This window comes from Pteronotus mesoamericanus, unplaced genomic scaffold (genome assembly GCF_021234165.1).
Source record: "Pteronotus mesoamericanus isolate MK-2021 breed Mesoamerican mustached bat unplaced genomic scaffold, CSHL_Meso_final contig_27, whole genome shotgun sequence".
Taxonomy (NCBI): Eukaryota; Metazoa; Chordata; class Mammalia; order Chiroptera; family Mormoopidae; genus Pteronotus; species Pteronotus mesoamericanus.
This window is the reverse complement of record NW_026555115.1, coordinates 27,409,077-27,434,674: the sequence shown is the minus strand read 5'-3', so window position 1 is coordinate 27,434,674 and position 25,598 is coordinate 27,409,077. Positions and strand designations below refer to the sequence as shown.

The 25,598-nt window shown below is 38.9% G+C and overlaps 2 protein-coding genes across 2 annotated transcripts in view; both read right to left on the bottom strand.

Moving 5' to 3' along the window:
• The window catches only part of HGD (homogentisate 1,2-dioxygenase), a 38,098-nt gene extending 23,973 nt beyond the window's left edge, over window positions 1-14,125 (bottom strand). The window contains exons 1-4 of the mRNA XM_054575252.1: window positions 13,924-14,125; window positions 9,316-9,387; window positions 8,410-8,498; window positions 4,652-4,757 (exon numbers count right to left, since the gene is read on the bottom strand). Coding sequence (XP_054431227.1) covers window positions 4,652-4,757; window positions 8,410-8,498; window positions 9,316-9,387; window positions 13,924-13,938 — 282 coding nt within the window. The 5' untranslated portion in view covers window positions 13,939-14,125. The remainder of the gene's footprint in view (window positions 1-4,651; window positions 4,758-8,409; window positions 8,499-9,315; window positions 9,388-13,923) is intronic.
• A 5,730-nt stretch (window positions 14,126-19,855) lies between these two features.
• The window catches only part of RABL3 (RAB, member of RAS oncogene family like 3), a 63,693-nt gene continuing 57,950 nt past the window's right edge, over window positions 19,856-25,598 (bottom strand). Inside the window, exons 6-8 of the mRNA XM_054575251.1 lie at window positions 25,062-25,133; window positions 22,220-22,258; window positions 19,856-21,516 (exon numbers count right to left, since the gene is read on the bottom strand). Of these exons, the coding sequence (XP_054431226.1) occupies window positions 21,451-21,516; window positions 22,220-22,258; window positions 25,062-25,133 (177 nt within the window). The 3' untranslated portion in view covers window positions 19,856-21,450. The remainder of the gene's footprint in view (window positions 21,517-22,219; window positions 22,259-25,061; window positions 25,134-25,598) is intronic.

Here is a 25,598-nt window from a genome sequence, read left to right as displayed (position 1 = left end):
GCTGAGGCTTCACTGGGTCAAGAGTCTGACTTTCCAACAATCAAGAGGTTGAGGATGTAGTAATAAAAAAGATAAACTTTAAAGGACTCTTATCTTTAAGAGGAATACTGATTAAGGAATACTAATTGAAACCTGTAAAATTAGGTAGCTCAGACTCAGATTTGTTTGATAAACTCTGAGGTTCCAGAAGTTAGGAGAAGGTGAATAATGAACAAAATTAGGTATATTTCTTTTGTTAAAAAGCTTTTACTTATTTATTTTTAGAGAGAGGAAGGGAGGGTGAACTAGAGGTAGTGAAACATCGATGTGTAAGAGAAACATTGATCATCTGCCTCTTGCACAACCCACAACTCAGGTATGTGCCCTGACCCTGGCAGGGTATGGAACCTGTGACCCTTCGTTTTGCAGGATGATGCCCAACCCACGGAGACACAACCAGTCAGAGTGGTTATATTTCTTACATAAGACTTTAATGGATTGAGCTTGTTTTATGTGCGCAGGCTAAAGCTAAATACACTTAAAAAGGGTTTGCATTGATTCTTAGAGAGTTCATTAAATATACACTAAAAGAAAATGATTATTTTGTGGGTATAGTCCTCTTTTTCCTGGGAGGGTATCGAAGAGATGACAATGATGATAGCATATTCCATGATGTTCTCATGGAGGAAACATAAGGTAATTCTCAGATCTTCTGATTCCCAGAGATGACTAATGTGGGGAGTTGAAACTGATGGATTATTTGATTTGATTGGTGACAGGTGAAGACAAGCCTATCATACAGACTTCAGCTAGAAAGATTGTCAGATAGGAACCTCATTATGATTTTTTAAGACTTTTTTGGTGAGAGTCTGGAATATATATTTGGAAGAGGTTATAAGGGTGGGGGGAAAGTGATAAATACAGATTGCTTTGGTTATTAATGAAGCATCAAATTGGAAAGAAATATTAAATCATCAAGAAGTTATAAATGAAAAGACAAAAGCATAGATGTAGCATGAACAGCCAGGGTGTGTGTACCAGGGCAACAGAAGCGGGACGGCGGATGATAAACTACTGCCTCGATGGGGCTGGTGTTCATGGAGACACTATTGAGTTCTGGGGAGCACCAATCCCAAAGTATGTCAGCACAAGTCAAAAATGAGCAGGGGAAATATTGGAGAAGAAATTCATTTGGTGGCCACCATAGGAGAACTGTTTGAAGGAACTCAAAATGGGAAAGGTAACAAGTTCAGGAGAAATGCAAAGAAAGTTTAAAATGGGACATATGGGGTAAGGCAGAGAAAATAAATATGTATTGAAGATATACTAAAAAGTAAGCAGAAACCTTTGATACAGCTATTTTAATGCCTCTATATTAACCTGTGTTTGTTAATGCAGTTGCCTCAAACTCCCCTCCTGAGATTTATGTTAATTATTTATGAAATACTGATTAACATGCCTAAATGGCATACTTGAATCTCACCTATGGTAGGAGATTTCCATTTCTGATTCTGTTCTATGTCATTTGAGTTTTTTATAAATGTATAATACCTTAACAATAAGATGAAACCAGAAAAATTCTGTTGGGATAAAGTTAGCTTCCATTGGTAAGCCACCTGTACTCCAAAATAATATTATAAAAAGGCATATTTATGTTAAATGAAATGTAACAATAATAGTCATAGAAATAATAATATGTAACAAAAGAATAATACTGCATATATTACATGTTACACTCACACTAGAGTCACATTTTCCTTAAAGGCTAGGTTTAAAATCTACCCCCCACCCTAAACATTCAATAAAATATAAAACAAGTGGGGCTCCGCTGTTGCCCACACAACCACAATCAAATCTTAGAAGACTTATTAAGATTATAGAGGCTTGGATGACTGATGTGGATGTGATAAGCAGTCAGGACACTAAAAATCCCCACTCTACTCCTAGTTATTAAATAACCACTAGTTGTTTTTGTTTGTTTGTTTGTTTGTTTTTTGATAGTTATCTTAAAGTGCCCATGATTTGAATTCCCAAACATCTGCCTATGGGCCTTTTCTGTAATCCTTCTTTTAGTCTAGCTCAGTGGTTCTCAAATCTAGTGCACATACAGAACAGCAGGCACAAAACCATGTATCTTATATTTTATGGATGATTTAAGGAATTTTTTTCAGTTATAATTTTACTTATACTTAATTTTTGTCTTACTTGCTGTTTTACAAACACCCTGTTCCTTTGCATAGCATGCAATTTGACTACTTGAGAGAACTATCAGAAACTTAATTGGGGATTCTCCATACTGCTTGAAGAAAATAGAAAACTTATTGTGGTCCAAATACCCTCTCAACATTCCAAAAATAGTATATAATAAATGCTTAATTTATTTTACCCAACCAGGAAAGCTGCCAAAGTACAGTTATTAATTCTTTATATTTTCTAATGGAAGATGGAATCACATTATTAATCAGTCTGGTCTATTTATTAATCAAAAACAAACAAATATGGCCATTGTAACTGTAAGGGAGAAATTAGAGAATTTAAGATGTAATCCACCAAGAAGTCAAGCAAATTCTCAGAGAACAAGCAGTGACTTTGGCTAGAATGTTTTATGGTCCTTTATGAGATGAGTAGGGAAGTAAATGGTTACATGAATGCGGTAAATGGTTAAATGAGTGAGGTAAGTGATTAATTGAGGATGGTCTACCAGATGCATTCCTAAACCCAGAGTGGAAGAAAAGGTGGTAAGATGGTATTGGGTTAGAAACCCTGGTGAAACTCAAGGACGAAGTGAACTAAGGATCCTTAGGTTGGTTGTACAAATTGTGTCCCACACAAGGGCTCTGAACAGCAGAAGGAAAAAGAGGCAGGAGCTGAAAGCCCAACCCTGTGCTTTGGCAGGGGACTGTGTCTGCAGAGTTGGTGGTTGGAGCAGGGACTGACTCTTTCCAATATGCTCAAGGGCAGCATACAGGCTAGTGGTAAACTGGGAAGGATGCTGCTTCATGCATTAAACTTCACACAAGTGGAAGCTGAGACAAAATATCCTGGTTTCAAAATGGCGGTGAGGTGGATGGTTTTTGAAGTTGTTAGCTCACATTTTCCCCACTCTGAATGTCTCCTTTTCTGTCTTTGATGGAGGGGAGTAAGTAGCATTCAAGCAGTACTTAATTCTCTGAGATTTCCATAACTAGGGAAGAGATGGAACAGAGCAGAAAATCAAAAGTGACTATGAATTATTCTGGTTCTACAAAAACATCTAAGCATTTAGAGGAAGAAGATTTGTAGGTATAGACAAATGTCTTGGTAAACCAAGGGGAGGCAGCAGATTTTCTTGGGCTTTGGAAAGGGGATGGAGGTAGAGAGAGGGACTGTTTTGTGTGGACTTTGGTACAGAGCAGGGTTCTTGAATCTGTGACCTGACAACTCCCAGAAGGAGGGAATGCGTGTGTGGCATATCCAGGAGAACAGGACCAGAAGTGGCCTTGTAGGTGATTCCATGACCAACCTGGTATAACAGCAGCAGAACAACAGGTGTCTCAAACTCTACCTGGTGGGAAGGACCAAGCAGCAAGGCCCAACCCTCACTCCTACTTTCCGATCCTTTAAGACCAGCAATTCCCAGTCAAGATGAAGATGAAATTGTTTTCTGCTGGCTTGGCAGACAGCACCTCAGAATAAAAAATGATGTAAAATGGAAAAACAAATTTATCTAAATCTAAATTCTGCAATTTATAGGTAGTACCGCTGCCATCAGGTGAATACATCAAATGACTGTGTGCCAGGCACTGTTTGAAGCACCTTCACACCTGTTCTGTTACATAATCTTCACAATAGCACTGCACAGCAGGTTATCATACCAATTTACAGGGAAAATACCATGGCTCAAAGACACAGCAGGTAGTAGAAGGACAGGGATGCAAACCCAGGTCTGTCTTTCTGCCTGCACTATATACCTGTTATCAGTGACATTTACCTAAGCTCAGGGACAAAGGGCATATAATGGAGTTCTCAGAAGGAAAAAATATATATAGCTAGTCCATTATAGTATCGAGTCGGACTCATTACTGAAAGTGAAGCACATAAATACTGATGCCCAAAGGAAAAGCCCTCTGGTCACTCAAACAAAAGAAGGAAACTTAGGCAAGAAATGTAAGTTCCTAGGAAACTTAGACAGAGAATGTAACAGCAATCTGTCACCACAATAAATTTACAGAATACAGCTCAGACAACAAGTCTCTCATCTGTATACCAGAAACCTTTTCTCAGATATGAGTGTTCAGTGTGTTTTCTACATTATGGTAGATTTAGATTAAAGCAAACAAACCAATCTATGGTTATGTAGATATTTTCATTAGCCTATATAGTTTCCATTCATCCAACTCATGTTGGCACTCCTGCCGAGTCTGAACCACTTGTGTGACTGCCCAGATGCCATTAGGCTAGAAAAACACAAGTTTATACACACACACACACACACACACACACACACACACACACACGCATTCATGCAAACAATCAAATCCAAAATTCCCACCCAAGTTTGAGCAAACAACAGATACAATTTAGTATTTATATTTTTAAATTGTCTAATTTCTCAAAGACCCAGGCTTAACTTAAATATTTATATTCAGGGCTTTGTATACATAGTATGTTCTAATTCATAGAATCCAGTTACCTGGTTAGGATCAGGATCAACTTCATCCCAGTTGTGAGTGACATGGCCTTGGTCAATGGATTCAAAGGGCTTATGAGAAACTGAAGGCAGAATCCTATACAGCCAGCTGGGAGGAAACAAGTACACATGTCTTAGGGAGATGTTATGAGTGATATACAGACTGGATCAGGAAGTACCATCAGGAAAATGCCCAAGTCAACACGATCTGTGGACTTTACAAGCAATGACATAGCTCCACTTCTTAACAACCACTGCTGCCCATAACCCTGGCCTCTTCTCACCTTTCCACTCTACCCATCACTCTTCACATTAAGGTTCTGGCTCTTGTTTATTCCCACACTGACAAAGGATGAAGAATTGTCTCTCATAATGTCAACTATAAAGGAAAAGAAAGTGCCTTGAAGGATATCTGTGTAGGAAAGTCCATGGAAAAATATTAGCTTATATATATCACTGGACACCAATTCTTGCTCTGGAAGGTGAGGACAATGACTCCTTCGTAGACTGAGAAGATATGGGTGCTTTCTTTGTTTTATATTTTTGATATATAAATCAGTTTTCTTCTTTAAAATTATAAACATAATACATGCCAGTGGTAAACATAATTCAAGTAATTCAAAAAGCCCTGAAAGGTAAATGGCTTTCTCCTCCAGCTTCTTCAGGGCCAATCCTCAGAGGCACCAGAGTTCAACAGTTTTCTTGTATATCTTCTCAGATATGTCTAATGCATATATGAGCAAAACTGCCAAATCATTGTACTGCTTTATTCTCACAACAAAAATATGTGGAAGCCTAATCACCCACCTCTTCACAAATATGGGGTATTATTAATAATTTTTTCCATTACAGGTAAAAAATATTTTACTTGAATTTTGTAATTTCTTTATTATGAGTAAGGTTGAGAATCTGTATATTTATTAGACCTTTGTAATTTTTCTATGAATTACTTTTACAAGTCCTTTACATCTTTCTCTTGGGTTATTCGTCTCCTTGATATTAATTTGTAAGAGGTTTACGAAATGAACACTTCTGTACTTCAAAATTATAAGACCATCTGTCCTTATTTTCTTACAGTACATTTTTCCTCCCTCCCTCCCTCCCTCCCTCTCTTCCTCCCTCCCTCCCTTCCTTCCTTCCTTCCTTCCTTCCTTCCTTCCTTCCTTCCTTCCTTCCCTCCTTCCTTCCTTCCTTCCTTCCCTCCTTCCTTCCTTCCCTCTTGATATATACTATACTATATATACTAGACAACGATTTTGCTGCCAGGACCCAGAGCTCAGGCTTCAGGAGGAAAAGAAGACTGATGAAGAAATTTTAAAGGACACCAGGAGGACAACCCTCCAGAAGTTGAGAGGAACACTAAAACACTAGAAGGAACTCAAGTCCTTTCAGAGACCATTTCCCTGACACAGTACAGAAGGAAGAGGAATATTACCTCTGACAATAGAAGACCAGAGAAGCTTGAACAGGCTCTGGTCCTTTAAGCCTTAGGAGAGTCTACTTCAGGGGGTGGAGTAGACCTAGCTGCACACTGAGCCATTGGAGAGATCAAAAGGTTAGATTTGTTCAGTTTCCATTTGATTTCTAGATAATATGACCTCAGACCTTGGACTTTAGGGCATCAAAAAATAAGCTGCTTCAGTTTTTGGTAGTCTATGGAGTTGAGAGTGTGAATGTATCTTAAATCACGAGCAAGTTAAAAAACTTTCTTGACCTCATGTTTTTCATTCTTATCTCCTAGGGTGGTTGTGAGGATTCAGAATTTATGTCCCTAGAATGCCTGGTACACAGGGAGTGCTCAATGATCAGATTCATGTTGAATTGACTGTCAACCTCTAATCCTCTGGGTTTTTATGATAGTCCAAATTTTCCACATTCCCTGTCCTAACCTTACTTTTTAAGGAGCTAAGGGATTAGTTATCCAATACAAAAAAAATTAATCCTTGAGAGATAGTTTCATGGGGGTTCTGCATTCTGTGGTTTTAATGAGTAGCAACTAACTAAGAATTTTAGGCTTGCTCACCTATGGATGGGATTGGCTCCACCTTCCCACTGGAAATTTTTATAATTTTCACAAAATTCTTGTGGATATCATTGAAAAGTTCTAAACAGATGGGTGAGCCATGTCTAGTGTCCCTTGTTTTTTAGCTGAGTTTATAAAAAGCTCTAGGCAGCACTATATTGGGCTGGACAGAAATTTAATTCTGATTCAGAGACTGGTGCCAGCTCCTTAATGAAATGCCAATAGCTCATTTTCAGCCCCCTGGATCAGAGTTTAGCTCCTGCTGGCTGAAGATATTGCTGAATAATGGGGGCAGGCAACAGAGTCCAGAGTCTAGGTGTCCCTTTAGTGAATAGGACACAAAGTCATAGAGGCCAGGTTGTCATAAATTGGATTAGACAGGAATTGTCTATGTTTACCTTACCTTGACTATTTGGGCTTGCACAGAGATGATGAAATAGAAATTAATAGAATTAGCCACTGATTTTTGACAAGTATGGGAAACTATTTCTTTTTCCCTCTATGTGAATATCTAACAAGAGTGAAGCCATATTGATATTGGCATGGTAGCATGGCCCCTGCCATATCTCACACTCAGTTCTCTGACAGTGTCTTAGGGATACCCTGTATTAGAGGCAGAAACTCTGCTATGACGGCAATAATAATGATTTTCATAATTAATATTAACCGAGCACTCATCCTGTGCCAGGCAATGTGCTAAGCACTTTACATACATTCTTTCCTTTAATCCTCACAACAACTATGAAATACCACTCTTATCTTTTTGGCAAGTGAGGAATCTGAGGCTCTGAGAGGGTAGATGTCTTTTCCAAGTTCATAGCTGGAAAGAGTAGGACTCAGGATTGAAACTCATGGGGCCTGACCCCAGAGTGGGCGTGATTAACCACTAAGGGGAACAATCCATCATTTGTGTGGTCTATCATGTTTCTATACTCATTATCTTATTTACTTCTCAGGAAGACTTTGTGGAGATAAACCCTGTCCCTTCCATGAAGCAGTACGAGACCACCTGCCCACCTATCCAATTCTCCAATATCAGTAGCAGACCTCCGCACAGGTGCCCTGGACTAAAATTTGCTGCATGTTTAAATCAAAATAGTTACTGCCTCCCCAAACCACAACAGCTACTGCATTAACCTGCCCCTTAGGAGTAAATCAAGGGAGTGAGTTCATTGACCTGGCTTGCAAGGTTAGGGTAAACATGGAATATAAATGTGCTGATTTCCAACAAAGGCAAATTCCAAAGAGTAAAAACCTTACCAACTCAAACCACAAATGGCTGTAGTTCATGACCTTTTTACTACCCAAGCTTGGATTATCAAACTTGTCATACAAAGAACATTCAGGTGAGGAAGATACTGTGCTCAATCTTCTATAATTTTGAGTTAATCATTGTATAAAACAAACAAGTAAACCAAAATCCAAAATTCAATCAGACAATCCTTAAGGTAAGGCCAGATTATTAGCAACATTTTCTTCTGAGCACAAGTAAGAATTTGTAGATGCACCTGGACATGTGTGTTTCCAGGCTCTATGCATCTGCTCTCTCAGCTTCCTCCACCAGTCACAGCAGCTGGAGACGAGGTCTGTCCTCCTCTGACCATGATCCAGAGCACAGCCGGTATGAAGTTAGATCTTGGGCAGCCCTGTGAGGCTGTGGCCAGGGTGCACGAGGCAGCAGTAAGTAGCAGTCATAGCTCCCACAGTCTGCAAGTCAGAATTAACCTAATCCTCATACCTTCTCTTATTGGTGCTCCGTGGACAAGTAAAAGCTGATCCGGAGAGCTGCTCAGCATACAAATTGTAGGGACAAACTTGAGGATTGTTCTAAAACAAAGAAGGTAATAAATAACATCACTCCAACCAGAAATGCATCCCACCTTCCCACAAGCAACTCATGGGAAAATTCTGTCCTGAATGAGGATGTCCTGGGCACTACATATGACCATCCCCAACTCATATATACTTCTTGTAATAACTTTTAGGTGACTTTTTCCCTTGATTAGAACAGTAATACCTGCTAATTGTAGAAAAATTTATAAAATAAAGCCCATTATTTCAAATAAAGAAATAACCCAATTTTGACATATTGGTATATTTCCATTTTTATCCTCCAAAATGTAAGGGATATTATGATATGTATGGTTCTGTAATAATCCAAACTTTTTTTAAAAGAGGAAACCCTAAATCATGAGCATTTGTTCATGCCATAAAATAGTATTCAAAAAAATTTTTTTTTTTTTAAAGTTGTAACCAACACTAGTGTGAATCAACACTAATGTGCACACTAGTGTGCACACAATTTTAGGACTAATTATTTTGTCATCATTGTCATGTCTCATGCTGTACAAGGGAATTACAAAAAAGTTCCCTTAGCCTTGGACCTAGGGGATCCTCCTGAAAGTCCTAAAGTTAGTCTTACTATTTTGGATTGGGTGTTTTGCCATAAAATATCCACCATCCAACTATATTCTTTGTATTGTCATTGTTCTGTATCCCAGTTGTCCTAATGATTTGTAAAACTCCAAGACACTTCACAGGCTAAATTATAAGAGCTGTGATGGGTAGAGGTGCTTTGCCTGAGGGCCAGCCATTCCTTCCTATAATATAGAGCTCTGCAAGCTGATAATCTATTTACTCATACCTGTCCTTCTGGCAGGGCACCAGGGCAGCGAGGGTCCTCTGAGGCACATTCGTTCCCAAATCCAGAAATGTACTGCATGTGACAGACACAAAGACTACCATTAATGGGATTTAAAGAGCATTTCACAAATTGACAGCCTACAAAGGTAGGAGTTTCTATATGGACACGTGTGTAGATTTTTCATACGTAATATATGATTTGTTATGTCTTGGCCTGTGAACAACTTAGGGAAGATAATATGTTCTGTGTGAATTTTAAAGACTGCCAATTAGTTGGGGGAAGAGTGCTGGATATTGACTCTTCATCTTTTGCTATACTTAGTCAATTTATGGGCTTGTTCTTAATTATTCTACTCCAAGAACAGGTTCTTTAATTCTGGTTCCATGAGGGACTTCCTGATTGGCTCATGCATCACCTTATCCAGATTTGTAGGATCTTGCTGGGCTTAGATTACAACCTCCTTGAATTTGGGGAGCTCCACTCCCTACCCATCAGAAACAAGCAACTATAAAGACGCGCATGGTTCCAGTCTGATAGCAAAGCCCTTGAGAGAAAGCTTTCCAAATTATCCTCACTGCAGGTAGAAGACTACTTTTATCTGGCTCATCTATGGAATGAATATATAAATGAAGTTTGAAGATATGGGTGGCTTTCAGGAGAGATGACAGACCAGAATCTGTCCACCATAGCAACATGGAGTCTATCTTAATTGCCATTTGTTTGCACCCAGAGAAAATAAATTTAGGGGAGTTTCTCAACAAAGTAACGTATGTGGAGCCCACAAAACTCATCGTTACAACACTTAACACACCTCTTGTTCACTGTCTGCCCCATCTGCTAGTTTATAAGCTCCATGAAGTCTGAGACTGTAGCACCCCTGTGTACCTCTATACGCCCTGTGCCTGGTTTATAGAAGGTACTCAATAGATACCTATTGCTTGATTTAGTTGTCATTAGACCCTATCATAATATGAACATATGTATGCCGTTGTGAGGTTAGAATCTCCTTTTTTTCTAACTTGAACATCAAAACAAGTGGCTATTTTTTCCCCATAGCTGTTCCTAATAAATGTACTTAATTTTAGCTCAGGAAAGCTCAGCCTTGCTCAGGGAGTGAAATGCCACCATCCCAGCACAAGTGTTTAAGAGATATAAGAAGTATGTAAGTGGGTGGAGGGTAAACCCTCCAGACTTCTCAGCAGCATGGAGAAGGATGAGTTTGATGCAATGCGCCTGCATGTGTAAGTGATGATCTGGCCAACAGCTGTCTATATTTGGAAGGGGTATCAAATGTGAAGTGTTGTGACTTAGAAAGCAATGGAAGTGAAATTCTTCTTTTTGCCTCCCGACACTTTTTTTTTTTTTTTTTGGTATATTTGAAAATCTATCAGCACTAAAAACATGCAGTTCTATTATATACAAATTGGTTAACACCAGCAGCATGCAGTTTGGAATTACTTTTGCAGGGGAAATGGTAGAGACTCTCCAGCATTCTGACTCTCCACGGAACACAATTTTCTTCTCTGTAAGTGAACCTCATGCTCACCATCAACACGATTGAATTTGAGCTGCTGAGAAATGGTAATGACCCTAAATTTTGCAAAATGGAATTTTAGACCAATCTGTGAATGAAGCCACAGTGTGTCACAGTGCCTTTATTTTGTTCAGCTGCCTCGTTGTTTCTCTTTTCCTGAGAGGCAGGAAGGTGTGAGTGCTGAGGAATGCAGCCCATCTCTGTGGCAGGCACGGGTCAATTTACTCATTAGCCTGCCCCATTCTTTGCAACTACTGGCCTCAGAATACAGTCCACAGTTGGATATGTTCAGAACAAGGGAAAAGGGACTTAGTATATGGAGTTCTGAAGCATTTGCTTCATATTGCTTTAAAAAATGGCAAAGAAGGTAGAAAAAACAGCTGGTAGTTTGGAAGGGAGCTACCCAGCTCCCAGAGATGTGTGAGCTCTGAATCACTTCCTCAATCTTAGCTGTGGCGAATTGACTGAAGAGGATAGTGGAAACTGCTGAGTCACCATCAAATCAGTTGGTTTTCCTAATCCACTGAGAGAAAAACTACAAATGAGTTTGTTAGAGATTTAAAATTCCATGTCCCTCATTGCTGAAGGTATCTGAATTAAGGAAACAGTTTTCTGCAGCTGCTTTCCTGAGGCTTTGACATCAAGAACCAAATCTAAACTCTGGTTTTATCTGCTGTGGAAATCCAAGCTTTCAACTCCAGCTGATTCGGTGACTGTGTACAAATATACCTTTTACCAAAAAAGCCTAACATTTAGTGAGTGTGTTTGTATGTTTTCTGCAGTCCAGATTTCTGAATAATTTCATCCAACATAAAAATATGATTTCATTTCATTCCAAGAGAATTATATGTGTCTTTTCTAAATAAATGAACGAATTACTGAGCTTCATGTAACTTCAGTACCATCAGTTCTTTGGCAGCTCCCTCGTATACAGCTTTTTAATTTTCACCTTGTCCCCAGGATATGATTTATTTGTTAAGGGTAGTTTTATGAGGTGTTTTCTATTGACTCTGATCCAGGGTAACACCCTGATGGGATGAGCAGATGGTGCACCTCATCTCCTTTTCCTGGGCATGTAGGAGGGAGAGAGAAGTCAGGGTAGAGGTGGAGCTACAGCTACCATTTTTATTCTGTAAAGAGTCCGGTATATCTAATTCACCTTGTTGGGAACATAGACTATAGATTGTTAGGAAACTTGCAGCTTATTGCGGTAGGCTGAAAATGACCCTCAAATATATTTATACGTTCATCCCTGCAAGTTGAAAGTGTTACCTTATATAGCAAAAGAGATGTGATTTTTGCTGACCTTATATTGCAGATGTGATTAAGTTAAGGATCTTGAGATGGGGACAAAGCCTAGTTTTTTGGGGGGGTGTGCCCTAAATATAATCGTAAGTGTCCTTATTAGAGGGAGGTAGAGGGAGGTTTGACTACAGAAAAGGGAAAGGTGATGTGTTGGAAGCAGAGATTGGACTGATGCACTCTGAAGATGAAGGAAGAGACCACAAGTCAAGGGATGAGGGAAGCCTCTAGAAGCTGGAAAAGGCAAGGAAATGGATTCTCCCCTTGAGTCTCCAAAAGGAAGTGCCTTGCCAACACCTTGATATTAGCCTAGGGAAACTGATTTCAGAATTCTAACCCAGAGAGCTGTAAGAGAATAAATGCATAGTTTTAGGCCACTAAATGTGTGGTAAGTTGTTACAGTAGAAACAAGAAATTAATACAATAATTATGTAGACCAGTGGGACCTATCTTTGGCTAATTGTAAGGATCGCCTCAGAAGGTTGTTAAATGCAGACCCTGACCTAGTGAATCAATACTTGTTGGTGGGGCCCAAAGTCTGCATGTTGAAGCTGTTTGTTTTAGAAATGGGGAAATCAAGACTTGTAAAAGTGAAGTAATTTAAGAACATAGTGGTCTTTTAAATTTAATTTTATTGTTTTATCTTTTGAATTTTCTTCCCCCAGTTGTGCTTTTATGTAAATGTGATTTTACCTGAGGCTTTGTGTTCACATATCCATTAAAATAAAAACTGAGAAATATATTTAAACATATAATGCTTATTGATTAGAATGATGCAATCTGGCTTTCTGTGTTTGGATCCTGATCTCTAGAACTAACCTTTTCTCTTGGAGATCAGACAGCAGGCTGGAAAGAATGCTTTTGAAACTGAGAACAAAGACCAGCATGCAATTTACATTGGTGCGCGGGCTCTGTGCATAATAAGTTACTTGCAGATTTCAGCAGGATAGGATTTTAAATATAATTTATTCATAAATGGTAAGGATGTTTCCAACCCCTGCTGAACTCCCCATAGGATTTTCATCAGGAAACACAGTTTTCATGCACTCTCCCTCTTCCAAGACTTCAACTACGCCTTTGATATGATGACGTCCCATATCTGTTCTCTTAGCCTTACCCACTCCCCTGAGATCAAGATCCATATGTCTGACCACCTCCAGGGGATCTCAACTCGGCTGTCTCTGCAACAACTGAAATTTAGCTGAGACATTCTTGGACCCCAGAACATGCAGGGCTCTCTGTGTGTGCTGTGCCATTGCACACAATCCACGCATATTTTTCAGTTGCACATTAAATGTTAAAAAGGAATTATTTCTCACAGAAGTGCTAGGACTTCTCCTGGCCAAGGGTTGCTTGTGGGCCTCAAAATAACTGAGTAGATTAAACATATCTAATTGGTCAGCTAGAGGCAGTCCAGGAAGCTGCAGTAATAGAAAGGTGTTGGAGAGTGGGAGACTGGAAAAGAAAACAGTGAGAAATCTGTCCATAGTGGGAAGGAACACTTTTGATATCTACAGATTCCCAAGACAATATTTGAAATGAACAAAAGCAAGAGACTGATAGTAAGATCTTTATCGCTCTTAAAGTCATCTCTTCCCCATCGACCTCCTCCACTCCCCCATTCCCAGCCATGCCTATGGACACCACAGTGAAGACTGAAGACAGGGGCTTGGACCAGGGCCTAAGTCGTTTCCAATCTGATGCTACAGGATTTTCAGGAGCTTCCATAAGTTCTGGCTGAAGTAGCCATAGCAAACTTTATAGTTTCTTACCTTCAATTCAGCCATTTTCCTTCTGCTGAGGACTGGTGACTTCAGGAAACTCAAGCCCAGAGAGAGTATGAAGCCAAAACGCTTGTTTCTTCTTCAAACCACTCTCCAAATGTTCTTATGCTCACCACTTCGCTGTGCTCACTGGTCAACAGGTCACCCAAACTAATGACAAGAATTGCCTAACTGATAAAGTAGGGAGAAAGTCCAGAATGTTTAATTTCAACTAACTGCTTACACAACTGCCTCTGTTTACTGACCTCAGGCTGTTTCTGGAAGAGTTTTCTGAGGCCTGCCTCCTCTTCTCCTGATGTTAAGATTAGCTAATGATTTGTTCCAGTTGAAAAAACACTTATTACTAATGGCAGAGAATTTACTGTAGTAGTTAGTGTCTACTCTGTGTGTGGCAGAGACTTCTCTACTCAGTCCTGTCTCAGGTGAGAAATGAATAGGGAAGAGTGTTCACTCTCTAGAGAGCAGTGAGAAAATGAATTGTGCTCTGACTCGGATTTACACATAGCTGCCTGAAACAGGGACCAGATCTAGACAGCTCTCCACAGGTGTCTCCCAAGGATGAGCTAGGTGAACATTTCAGAGCCTGAAGCACTGATGTTTACTATTATTGCTCCTCTTAATTGCCTAAATTTAAAAAAATTCTTTAATAATCTTGTTTCCTAATGCCTTTATTTCTCTGAAAACAGACTAAGGGATTATTTTCCAGTCACTTTCCCCATGACTCCTTCGTCCTTCATCTTGGCTATTCTAAGCCATGGTACGGTATCAACTTCATGGCTAAGAGTATTCAGGAAGGAAGAAACCATATATCAAATGTATGTTCTTGCCAGATTTTTTTTGCCAGTTTTTACAAACTCAAATGCAACAGGCCAGTCAAGAAATGTAAATGGGTTAAGTAGGCTAGGTGATTTTTCCAAATAGAACTTTTATATGAAGCTCCAATTTTTAAACATTGGCAACTAAACAAACAAACAAAAGAATGAGTAAAACTGCTGTGGTAGATTGCAAAAAAATACCTACAATTCCCTTCCATCCTTTTATCCCCATTCTTTTCTCACCTTTATTCCCCTTCGCCCTGTACCTCCCTTCCTCCAAGATCCCCCCACCCCGCCCCTTTAGTTTATGTTACATATAAGTTCTTTGGCTTCTCCATTTCCTATACTATTCTTAACCTTCCCCTGTCTATTTTGTACCTACTATTTATGCTTCTTATTCCTTGTAGCTTTCCCCCATTTCCCCCTACCATCTCCCCACTGATAACCCTCTATGTGATCTTGATTTTTGTGATTCTGTTCCTGTTCTAGTTTGCTTAGTTTGTTGTTTTTAGCTTCAGTTACTGATAGTTGTGAGTTTGTTGTCATTTTACTGTTCATAGTTTTGATCTTCTTTTCCTTAGATAAATCCCTTTAACATTTCATATCAGAAGGGCTTGGTGACAATGAACTCCTTTAACTTGACCTTATCTGGGAAGCTCTCTAACTGCCTTTCCATTCTAAATGAGAGCTTTGCTGGGTACAGTAATCTTGGATGTAGGTCCTTGCTTTTCATGACTTGGAATACTTCTTGCCAGCCCCTTCTTGCCTGCAAGGTTTCTTTTGAGAAATCAGCTGATAGTCTTAAGGGAACTCCTTTGTAGGTAACTAACTCTCTGCTTTTCTTTTGCTGCTTTTAAGATTCTCTCCCTATCTTTAATCTTGGGTAATGTAATTATGATGTGCCTTGGTGTGTGCTTACTTGGGTCCAACTTCTTTGGGACTCTCTGAGTTTCCTGGATCTCCTGGAAGTGTATTTTCTTTGCCAAATTGGGGAAATTTGCCTTCATTATTTTTACAAGTAAGTTTTTGATTTCTTGCTCTTCTTCTGGCATTACTGATTTGGCTGTTGAAACGTTTAAAGTTGTCCTGGAGGTTCCTAAGGCTCTCATTTTTTTGAATTCTTGTTTCTTCATTCTGTTCCAGTTAAATGTTTATTTCTCCCTTCTGCTCCAAATCTTTGAGTCCCAGTTTCCTTCCCTTCACTGTTGGTTTGCTGTATTTTTTTCTTTATTACACTTTGCATAGCCTTCACTTTTCCTTCTATTTTGTGACCATACTCAACCATTTCTGTGAGCATCCTGATTACGTGTTTTGAACTGTGCATCTGATAGGTTGGCTAGCTCTTCATCCCTTAGTTGTATTTTTTTCTGGAGTTTTGATCTATTATTTCATTTGGGCCATATTTGTTTGTCTCAGTACTCTTGTTATATTTTAAGGGGCAGAGCCTTAAATATTTGCCAGGGCGGGGCAGCCCACCTCACTGCACTGGGGCTCTGTATGTGGGGGAGGGCCCAGAGAGGGAACAATGCCGCTTGCTCAATTCTTGGATGGCCATAAGTCACTTCCCCTGCTGCCCACAAGCAAATTGGGCCCTTCTGGTGCTGATTCCTGGGTCAGTGGGTTTGTGTACATTCTTGGGCCTTGTGGGTCTCTCCAACAGAGTCTCCTGTGAGGCTGGGAGTTTCTCCCGCTGCTGCAACACTCGTCCCCTCCATCCGCCCCAGCAGGCTTTTACAGCCAGAGGTTTTGTGGTTTTCTTTTCCCACACTGGAACCCTGGATTGTGTGCTATCTCACTCCCCAGCTGTTTCTCCCGGTTTACCTGCATGCAAATGTGGGGCCGCCTGATCCTCTAGCTGTCACCTTGCTATGTGTCCTCTCTGCCCCAGCTGCCCGTCTCCAGCTCTCCTCCAGTCTGGATGAATGCTTCTTCTTTAACTCCTTGGTCATCGGACCTCCACACAGTTCAATTTTCTGGCAGTTCTGGTTTGTTGTTTTTACATTTGTTGTTCTCCTTCTTTTGGTTGTGTGAGGAGGTAAAATGTATCTACCTAGGCCTCCATCTTGGCCAGAAATTCCCCCTTCCATCCTTGTATGCCTGCCCCTTTGCAATGTGACTCTTCTGCTCTTCCCATCAGGAGATGGTCTCTCTTTTTTACCTTCCTTGGATCTTATTGTGGCTAATAGCAAACATGAAACAAGCAGAGGCTCCAAAAGTGCTTATGCCTTAGGATTTGTCCATGTCTTTCTACTTGAGACTGCCATGAAAAACTGGGCTAGCCTCCTTGAGAATGAGAGACCACATGCAGAAGCAATAGCCCAGCACTAAGTACCAGACATGTGAACGAGGTAATCTGGCTGCCTGATGACTTCAGACACATGAGTGATCCCAGGTGAGACCAGTAGGAGAACCAGCAGCTAAACATAGTGCTAATGGCTGACCAACAGAATTGTGAGCAAATAGAATGCTGTATTTTATGCTACTAAGTTTCAGGGTGGTTTGGTAAGCAGTGATAGATAACTGATACAACTATGTAAAAAACCATGCATGTAGGTTTGAAATGGGAAAAAGTCCTTAAATAATACTAAAATTCAGAATTGTACTTTTGTTGGCATCCTTAAGACCTTTACAGCTTGGGGAGCTTGGGGCAATATACTATGCTTCTATTGTACTACTAGTAAGATGTTCCTTTTCTGTGGTGGGAGAGGGTGATTTTGCAAGTAGAGGTAGAGAGTGAGAACTAGCATTGATCTGCATTCACAAGCATTTCAACTTTAAAATACAGAGGGGAATCGATGACCTGGAAAATTATTCCTGTAAAACTATCTGTGCCCATGTACCTCTTGGAGGGGGATATTTGAACTCATCCCAGTTGGAAGACCACACCAAGAGAATGGACAACATGCCATTCAGGAAGCTGGGGACTGTTACATGGTGACCTAAGGAGAGTGTGATGGACTTACAGAGCAGTCACTCCAGAATGGAGTTAAGAAAATGAAGGACTCGAGGACAGGTGTCTCCAAAAATTATCTGATGTACTTGATGGCACTGAGCTAGATTTTACACCTTTGTTAGAGTTGGGGGGTTTCCTTCTTCACCATTACCTACTGAGATCTTGGTAAAGCTTAGCAGTTAGCCTGCTCAGAGAATAAATGTGGTAGTGTTTGGTTGCAAAAAATCCTTATTAAGGGGACCCATACAGTCCAAATCCATGTTAAGGGTCAACTGTACAAAATCCTAGCTCTATCCCATATACGTAGACTTGGGAGAAGGGGTCAGATAAATCCTGGAATTTGCATTAATCTTTTTTTTTATCCTCACCCAATGACTTTTTTTTTTTTTTCATTGCTTTTTTTAAGGGAGAGGGGAAGGGAGAGAGAAAAACATCAATGTGATAGGGAAACACTGATTGGCGGTCTTCCAGACCATGGATCAAACCTGCAAGCCAGGTATGTACCCTGACCGAGAATCAAACCCAGAACCTCTCGTTTATGGGAAGACACTCCAGCCAACTGAGTCACACTGGCCAGGATCTGGAATCTGCATTTTAAACAAAAACTCATAGGATTTTAATGTACTTTTGAGTTTGAAAACTATTGCTTTAAGTCCTTAAATGGAAGTGCTCATTAATTTTAACTGGAATTCAGATTCCTTTCCTACTCTCTGGAGCAGCCCTGGGAGGTTCCAGCTCCAATTCTGCATCAGGCATACTGTGGAATATTTGAGGCTAGGGTTCTCCCAGCGCTAGACTTCCTGGAACTCTTCGTATCCTGCCACAGTGATTTAACTCAGTTTTGGGAGTATGGAGAGATAAATTATTTATTTCCCTCTCTTCCTTTTTCCAAAATAGTATCCTCCTTTGAATTTTAATAGATATTAAATCAATGCAGACATCCTGTTAGACCTTTAATCTTCTTCAAATAGATGCTACCTATGCTTTGAAATCTTCAATTAAACCAACATTTATTAAACACCAATTTCAGGCCCTACCTAGGTTGGGTGCTATTGCCCACACTATTGAAATGAAGGCTCAAAAGCTCTCATTATGGCAGCAGTTAGAAGCTCTTCATTTCAGTTCAGTGGCGTAGCACATGCAGTCCATTTTCAGAATGGACAGAAAAACAGCAGTGTTAAGGCACTTGGATTATATCATGGATGTTTGAATTGCAGGGACTTCTGAGAGCCCAAAACTGATATGGATCAAACCCTTTGGGAGCAGCTCTTCTTAGAGCACTCAGGTGAAGAGACTAACCCAAATCCTTTCCAACTAAGGGTGCTGCCACCTGAGGGACAGATAACTGGCCACATGTCTGCACATTTGGTTGCCTCCACGATGAGTAAGGACACTGGCTAGACATCTAAATCACAAGAAAAAAAAAATCTCTATTGCTAACAACTTGTTCCATCAGAAAGTAAGACAATGAAAGATTTAATTAACACCCTTTAGAAAGTATTTTGGCATTTACACTTGTCACTTAAAAGCAATTTTTATGAGCAGGTAGGTCTCAGGAAGTCTCAGCAAAAATTATCCTTCAAAACATTCTTTTTGAAGAACTCTGGCTAATAACATTCATTGTGGAAAATAGCCTTATTTTGTTGCTACTGATACTTGCAACAAACTTAGGCTATTCAAAATTATTTTTTTCTTAGAAAACTATAATTCAGAGAGTCAAGCCTGACAGCAAAAAGATACAGAGTTGAGGAGTAATGTAAATTTTTCAAAGTTGACCCTGAAGCCATCAGTGATGGGTTACTTTTATTTTTTTAATAAGGAAGAACATAAAGAGATAATTTTTTTTTAATTTTTAAGATTTATTTATTTTTAGAGGGAGAGAAAGGAGGAAAGAGAGAGAAACATTGATGTGTGAGAGATACATTGCTTGGTTGCCTCTCACACTCCCCCACCTGGGGATCTGACCCAAAACCCAGGCATGTGCCCTGACTGGGAATTGAACTGGTGACCTTTTGGTTTGCATGCCAGCACTCAATCCACTGAGCCACACTAGCCAGGGCCAGGATAGATTTTTAAATTACGGCAAAGAGGAAGAAAGATGGGGTAAGGAAAGAGTTATTGATTTATTTGGTAAAAGAAGAATACAAAAAGCTTTAGTTGGTTCAGGTCTTTATGTATTCATTTGGTGTCTACTTCCTGACTGCACAGCCTCTGTCACAATGCATTTGTGCCAAATTCCACATACAGATCCTGATTTGCATAGCTCTCTTAATGTCAAAAAAGAAATCAGGACCAAGTCTTGTGGGGGAGGATGTGAAGAAAGACTGGAGAATATTCTAGCTGATGAAAAAGTGTTTTAAACATCTTTTTCCAAATTCCAAAGACTGCCTTTATAAAAGCACTAACATTGTTATTTTAACATCCTTTTTCAGCATATCTTGATTTCCACAGTACTTCTGAAATTTTATTAAAATGGAGTAGAAAGTGAATTTATTCTTTCTCCCAGTTTTAAAATGAGTAGCTGAAACTATGTATTTGTTATTATTATTATATTTTAATATGGAACAAATTCAGAAGTACAGAGATCCACAGGACAGCCAGAGAGATAATATGGTTGAAAAGGTGTTGCTGAATAAGGCAGCAAATTAGTTTTTGGAAACCAGGTTTATATATTAAAGAATAACCAGTATAGAAAAAGTTAAACAAGCAAAAAAGATGGGTAAGAAAAAGTAATGAACAATTATGCATACACCCCCCCCCCCGAATTTTTTTGGCTTATGAAATCCAATAATTCTAGTATATAACTCATGTAAATGTGTTGCTGTGGAACTTACTTTTACTTTTCTCCATAAATACATTATTGACATAAAGAATATTATTCTTAATTTACAGACTACAGTTAAGAGACACTTCAGGAGTTAATTATTCCTTTAAAAAAATACAATCTGAAGAGGCTGTTAATCTTTCTTACTGCCTTTGTGCAGGCCTTAGATTTCACCCTACCCATTTCCAAAAAGAAAACAGTGAGAGAATGCAGACAGCTGTAACCTAAAGAGTGAAGGATTTAGTGAGCTGTCAGTTTCTTGCAGAATTCTTTTCTGGCACTGCTGTTCTCTATGTATTATTAATCTACTTATATTTAACTCCAGCCATTAGTCCTCCTCTTCCAGCCACTGAACTATCTGCAAAGGAGCGGAGAGGGAGCAGGGTTGCTATTATTAGGCATCCTTGTGTGTGATGAGGGTGGGGACAATTAAATAACACCATTTTGCTTCTTTGAAAATGACAGAGATTATTTGCGGTGGACCACTCAGGGCTGGTTAACATAACCTTTCCCCTCAAGAAGGTAAAACAAAAGAGATCCATTTTTGAAGCACTTAATTAAGCCTTCAGCAAGGAGTGTGGGAAAATTACAGACCTATTAAAAACCCTCCTTTCTAGGCAAGAGTAAATTTTCTCTGCAGCACTCTGTCACTTCTCATTTGCTGCATCATTTTGACATCTCCTATTTCCACAAGGCTTTTACATAATCTATAAACAGCGACAGAAAGGTGAGAAACAGGGAATGGGGACAAAGTTTGGACCTCCCACACTCACTTTCTTTCAGTTTTCCGTTAAAGGGTGAGGGTGAAGGGTGGCATTTTAAGATGATCATTAAAAGTCTGAGACATTAATAACTGACACAGCAAGAAGAATGCTGTGAAAAACTGCCACTGCTTGCTCACTTTTCCAAAGGAAAAATGTAATTCAGTCATAATGAAGGCTCTTTAATGTTCCTCCCCCAAACCTCTTTCGATCAGGAAAGCCTGGAATCTGTAGGCAAAAAAGATAGTCACATTAAATCTCAAGTAGGCAGAGTTCAAATACTAATAGCTTTATTTCTTTTTCCTTTAAAACGTCAGTCATTTGTTCCTGAAAGAACCACCAATCTGTGGTTTTACTCAGAAAACCACAGCAGATTAAATACTAAAAATAAGTTCTACCAAAATGGAAAACATTTGTCAACAATTTGGTGAATGTTATCTAAATCAGAGAGGATGAAGGTGAATCTCATAATATTCACCTATTGGACTTTATATGAATTGTTTGCTTGTGACAAACTTTAAATATATACCTTTAGAGTCTCAAGTAAATGATTTTCTTCTATTATTTTATAATGTAACCTTATCCCTGGGGAGATATATATATAGATCTATCTATCTATAGACCTATAGATAGATAGATACATATATAGATCTATCTATAGATAGACCTATAGATAGATAGATCTAAGAATATATATAGAGATATATAAGAATATATATCTCTATATATAGAGATAGACATATTTTTTGTCTCTTGCACCCTTACTTTCCCATGATCTGATTTTCTTTTGTATTTAGCAGAGGGATAGCAGCAGCTTATGCCTACAAAGGGATTTCCCCCACATTTTTTTAGCTACTTCTGATAATAAATTTGGAAATCACCTCTCTGCAAATTTAAGAACGCATTTTATGAAGAGAAGATATATACTGACCTGATTACCATCTCTTAAAAAGTATCTCTTCTCTATGACCTGTGAGAAACAAAGATTTTAAGGTTTTAGCACACATACCTGGAAAAAGTGGCTAACTGTAATGGTAACTCATGGGGCTAAAAGGCACATATCCAAATTAAGAGCCTTTCCAATAGCTGTAGACATCTGATACAGTGAGTTGGATCTGGTGCTAATGAGATAAGGATTGTGGGAATATTTCCATTAGAGCCTGTCTCATTCCAGAAATCAGAGAATGACATATAATCCCATGTAATTCTTAGTATATGGTAGAAAATTCTAGTATATGGTAATAATTCTAGTATATGGTAGAAAATTTAGCTCTAAGTTTCCAGCCCCAAAAGGTACCAAATAGAATCTATAAGATCAAAGCAAAGCACTTGCCTACTAATTTGAACAGCTATTCCTTAAAAAAGAATCTCTGCAATGCAATGAACCACCACATCCCTCTGGTAAACACAGTGATAAATTCTGCAGGGCCTCAACGGAGACAGATAACATAACATCAAAAGTAGTCAGTTAGCTGCTTTTTATGGACTTAATCTTGATTCAGTAGTTTTAGAACTGTCTGTATTCAGTTAGTAGGAGAAACACAGTAAAGCAGTGGACGTATCACACAACTCCATCCCTAGTATCGTAAAGAAGCCCTCAAATGACATGCCCTAATATAGTGAGTTTAAGGAGCACCGCATTTTGAGGTGATAAGAAAAATTTTTAAAAAATGATGAGTTCTGTTCTAACACTTGAAAAACTGCAATGATTGCAGAGGCAGTATTGTCTTCTTAATATAGAACTTTTGATTAAGAAAAATTAAGCAGATAATACACAGAGATTGGCTGGAGATTATCTCTAAGACACTGAAATCCAGAATTATGAAAATGAAAATTCCTCTCAATAGGCACTGAGTACCTTCTTCCAGTCCTGCGTCAGCTTACTGTGAACTACCTGACAGCCAAAATATCTGGATTTTTCTATCTTTAAGAATATGGCTGGGTCACTGTTAGCCACAAGAGATACAGGGTAAGGTTGCATTCACTGGCCCCAGAGGTAGAAAAGTTGGTTCATAATTAAAATACATGTACATCTCAAAATACTTGGTCTTACAGAAAGCAAGATGGGACTGATTCTCTTTCCTGTCTCCAGAGCAGGAAAGGAAAATCCTATCATTCTAGAGTGGGGACGAATTAATGCTAGCCAAGGGAGTCTGGAGGAGTGTCAGATTCCATCTTGGAAAAGAAATCTTTACATAAAATTTTTGCAGATATGATGTACAGAAAACTGGATGATATTTAGCTGTTATGTCCCTTGACTTCAGGCAGCCACCTCAGTCTGGAGGTCTGGCTAACCTCCTAATGTACATACCTCTTGCTGTGTTTAGGCAATGGAGAGAGAAGTTACCCTTTTTCCTTTTGCTCATGATTCTCTACCTTCAACTTGTAATGTCTTCATACTAAATTTGGCACTCTTCTTAAAACCAGTCAAGTTCCCTCTGATTTTTTTTTTTTTTTAAATTAAGCCTTGACTGACAATTTGGGTCACACTGGTCTATAACTCAATGAATCTCTAGGATATAACTTACTATTAAATTATTTAATATTTCAATTTCAAAACTATTAAATTATTTAAAAATTTAAACAGTATATTGTGGGAACTTTCCCTGTCAGACACAGGTCTATAAGATATTGCTTTTAGGGGATAGCATTTTGTATCAGATGGGATCAGGGATCTAAATCAAATGTAACTTCTTACATTTAAGTTTGAAAACAATGTAGAGAGAAAATGTGGTTCCTTGCAGTGTATCCCATTTAGAAAATGCTAATATTTGTACAGCACACTGGGGTAAATGGAAGAGGTTGCCAATCACCCAGCCCCAGGGGCTCTGGTTGCCCTGAGAACTGAGGGGAAATCAATATCTCAGCATACCTGTACCCTATTTGCGACACATCAGTTGGGAAGTTCTGCAATGAAGCAAAAATTTCCCAGTGATCTCATATTAAACAGGGAGGGGTTTGGGGCTGATCTTCTACATATTAGATAATGGGCCAAATAGCAGATCTCTAAATTGCTAGAAGTAAAGACCTATGAGGAGAGAAATGTTTCTTGGGGAAATACACTTAAAAGGAAATATAATATAGAAATGAACCTTTTTCAATAACACATACAGAAACGCATCCTATTTTACTTTACTCCACAGTATCAGCATTCGGTAAGCAACTTAAACTTGGTCAATTCTATGTGCAATGCAGCTGTATGGCCTTGTGAAGGAAAGACCAGTGCTCTAATCTACCAGCATGCTGAATCACTCTACATTTTCATTCTACAGTAAGATGATGCCAGCAAGAGTCAATAATTGAAATGCAAAGGTTTTTTGAGAGGCAAACAACAGGGACTTGAGTAGATGACATTACCTTAAAAATAACAGTGACAACTATTAATAGCTAGGAGAGCAAAAAGAACTCAGGGCTTTAACCAAGTAGAATCTCCTCAGTTCAGTGTCTTTTGTAGGGGTTAAGGGAGAATAAATACAAAAAGAGCTAGAAAATTGGGAAGCATAAATTGTTTTAAGGGCGGGAATTAGGTATCTTTAAAAAAAGCCCATTTAAGTCCAGTAGCTTTCATCTTTTGCTTAGAGAACATTGGTGATAGAATAAATACGTCAGCAGGCCTTGAGCAATTACATCAACAGATAAGAGATAACAAAACAAGTATTATTCAGTCTGTGACATTCAGGATGAAGACATAAAAGAACAAAGCATTCTACAAAAAATTTAAAGTCTCATAATATATAAATTAAGTTTAAAAATAACTTAATTGAGGCCATTACCTTATCAAAAAATCTACTAAGCTTGACAGCGTTGGAAGAACCGGCAGCTAGGTACCGTGGGTTTGTGCAATCCTAGAAGGTAAAACATAAGACCTGCAATTAAAAGTCAGGGAACATAAGCTCCTTGTTAGTTATCATTGCTCCTGTTGCACATTTCTATAGTAAAATATTAGTCATAATACTCTCCTAAAATATTCATATAATTTTCAAATTATGATGCACAAAGAAAGTGCTAAAGGAGGGTAATGCTGCTTTTTATTATTTAAACAATTTTAGAGGACACTGAACCAATGCATTCACCATCAAATAATTCATAAGGGAAGACAGGATTGCTAATATCTTACTAATAAAACCAAGATATTAATCAGGGAACCTACCTACATTTACCCTAAAAAAGCATTAAAAAGTCAACCCTTCACTTTTTAGCACTAGTTACTCACTAGTGCTCAACTGAGTTCTACACAGTTCATATAAACAGTAGGAAGCATGAAAATAATGAGTGAAAAGGAGCAAAGAACAGAGTAGTTACTAGGGATT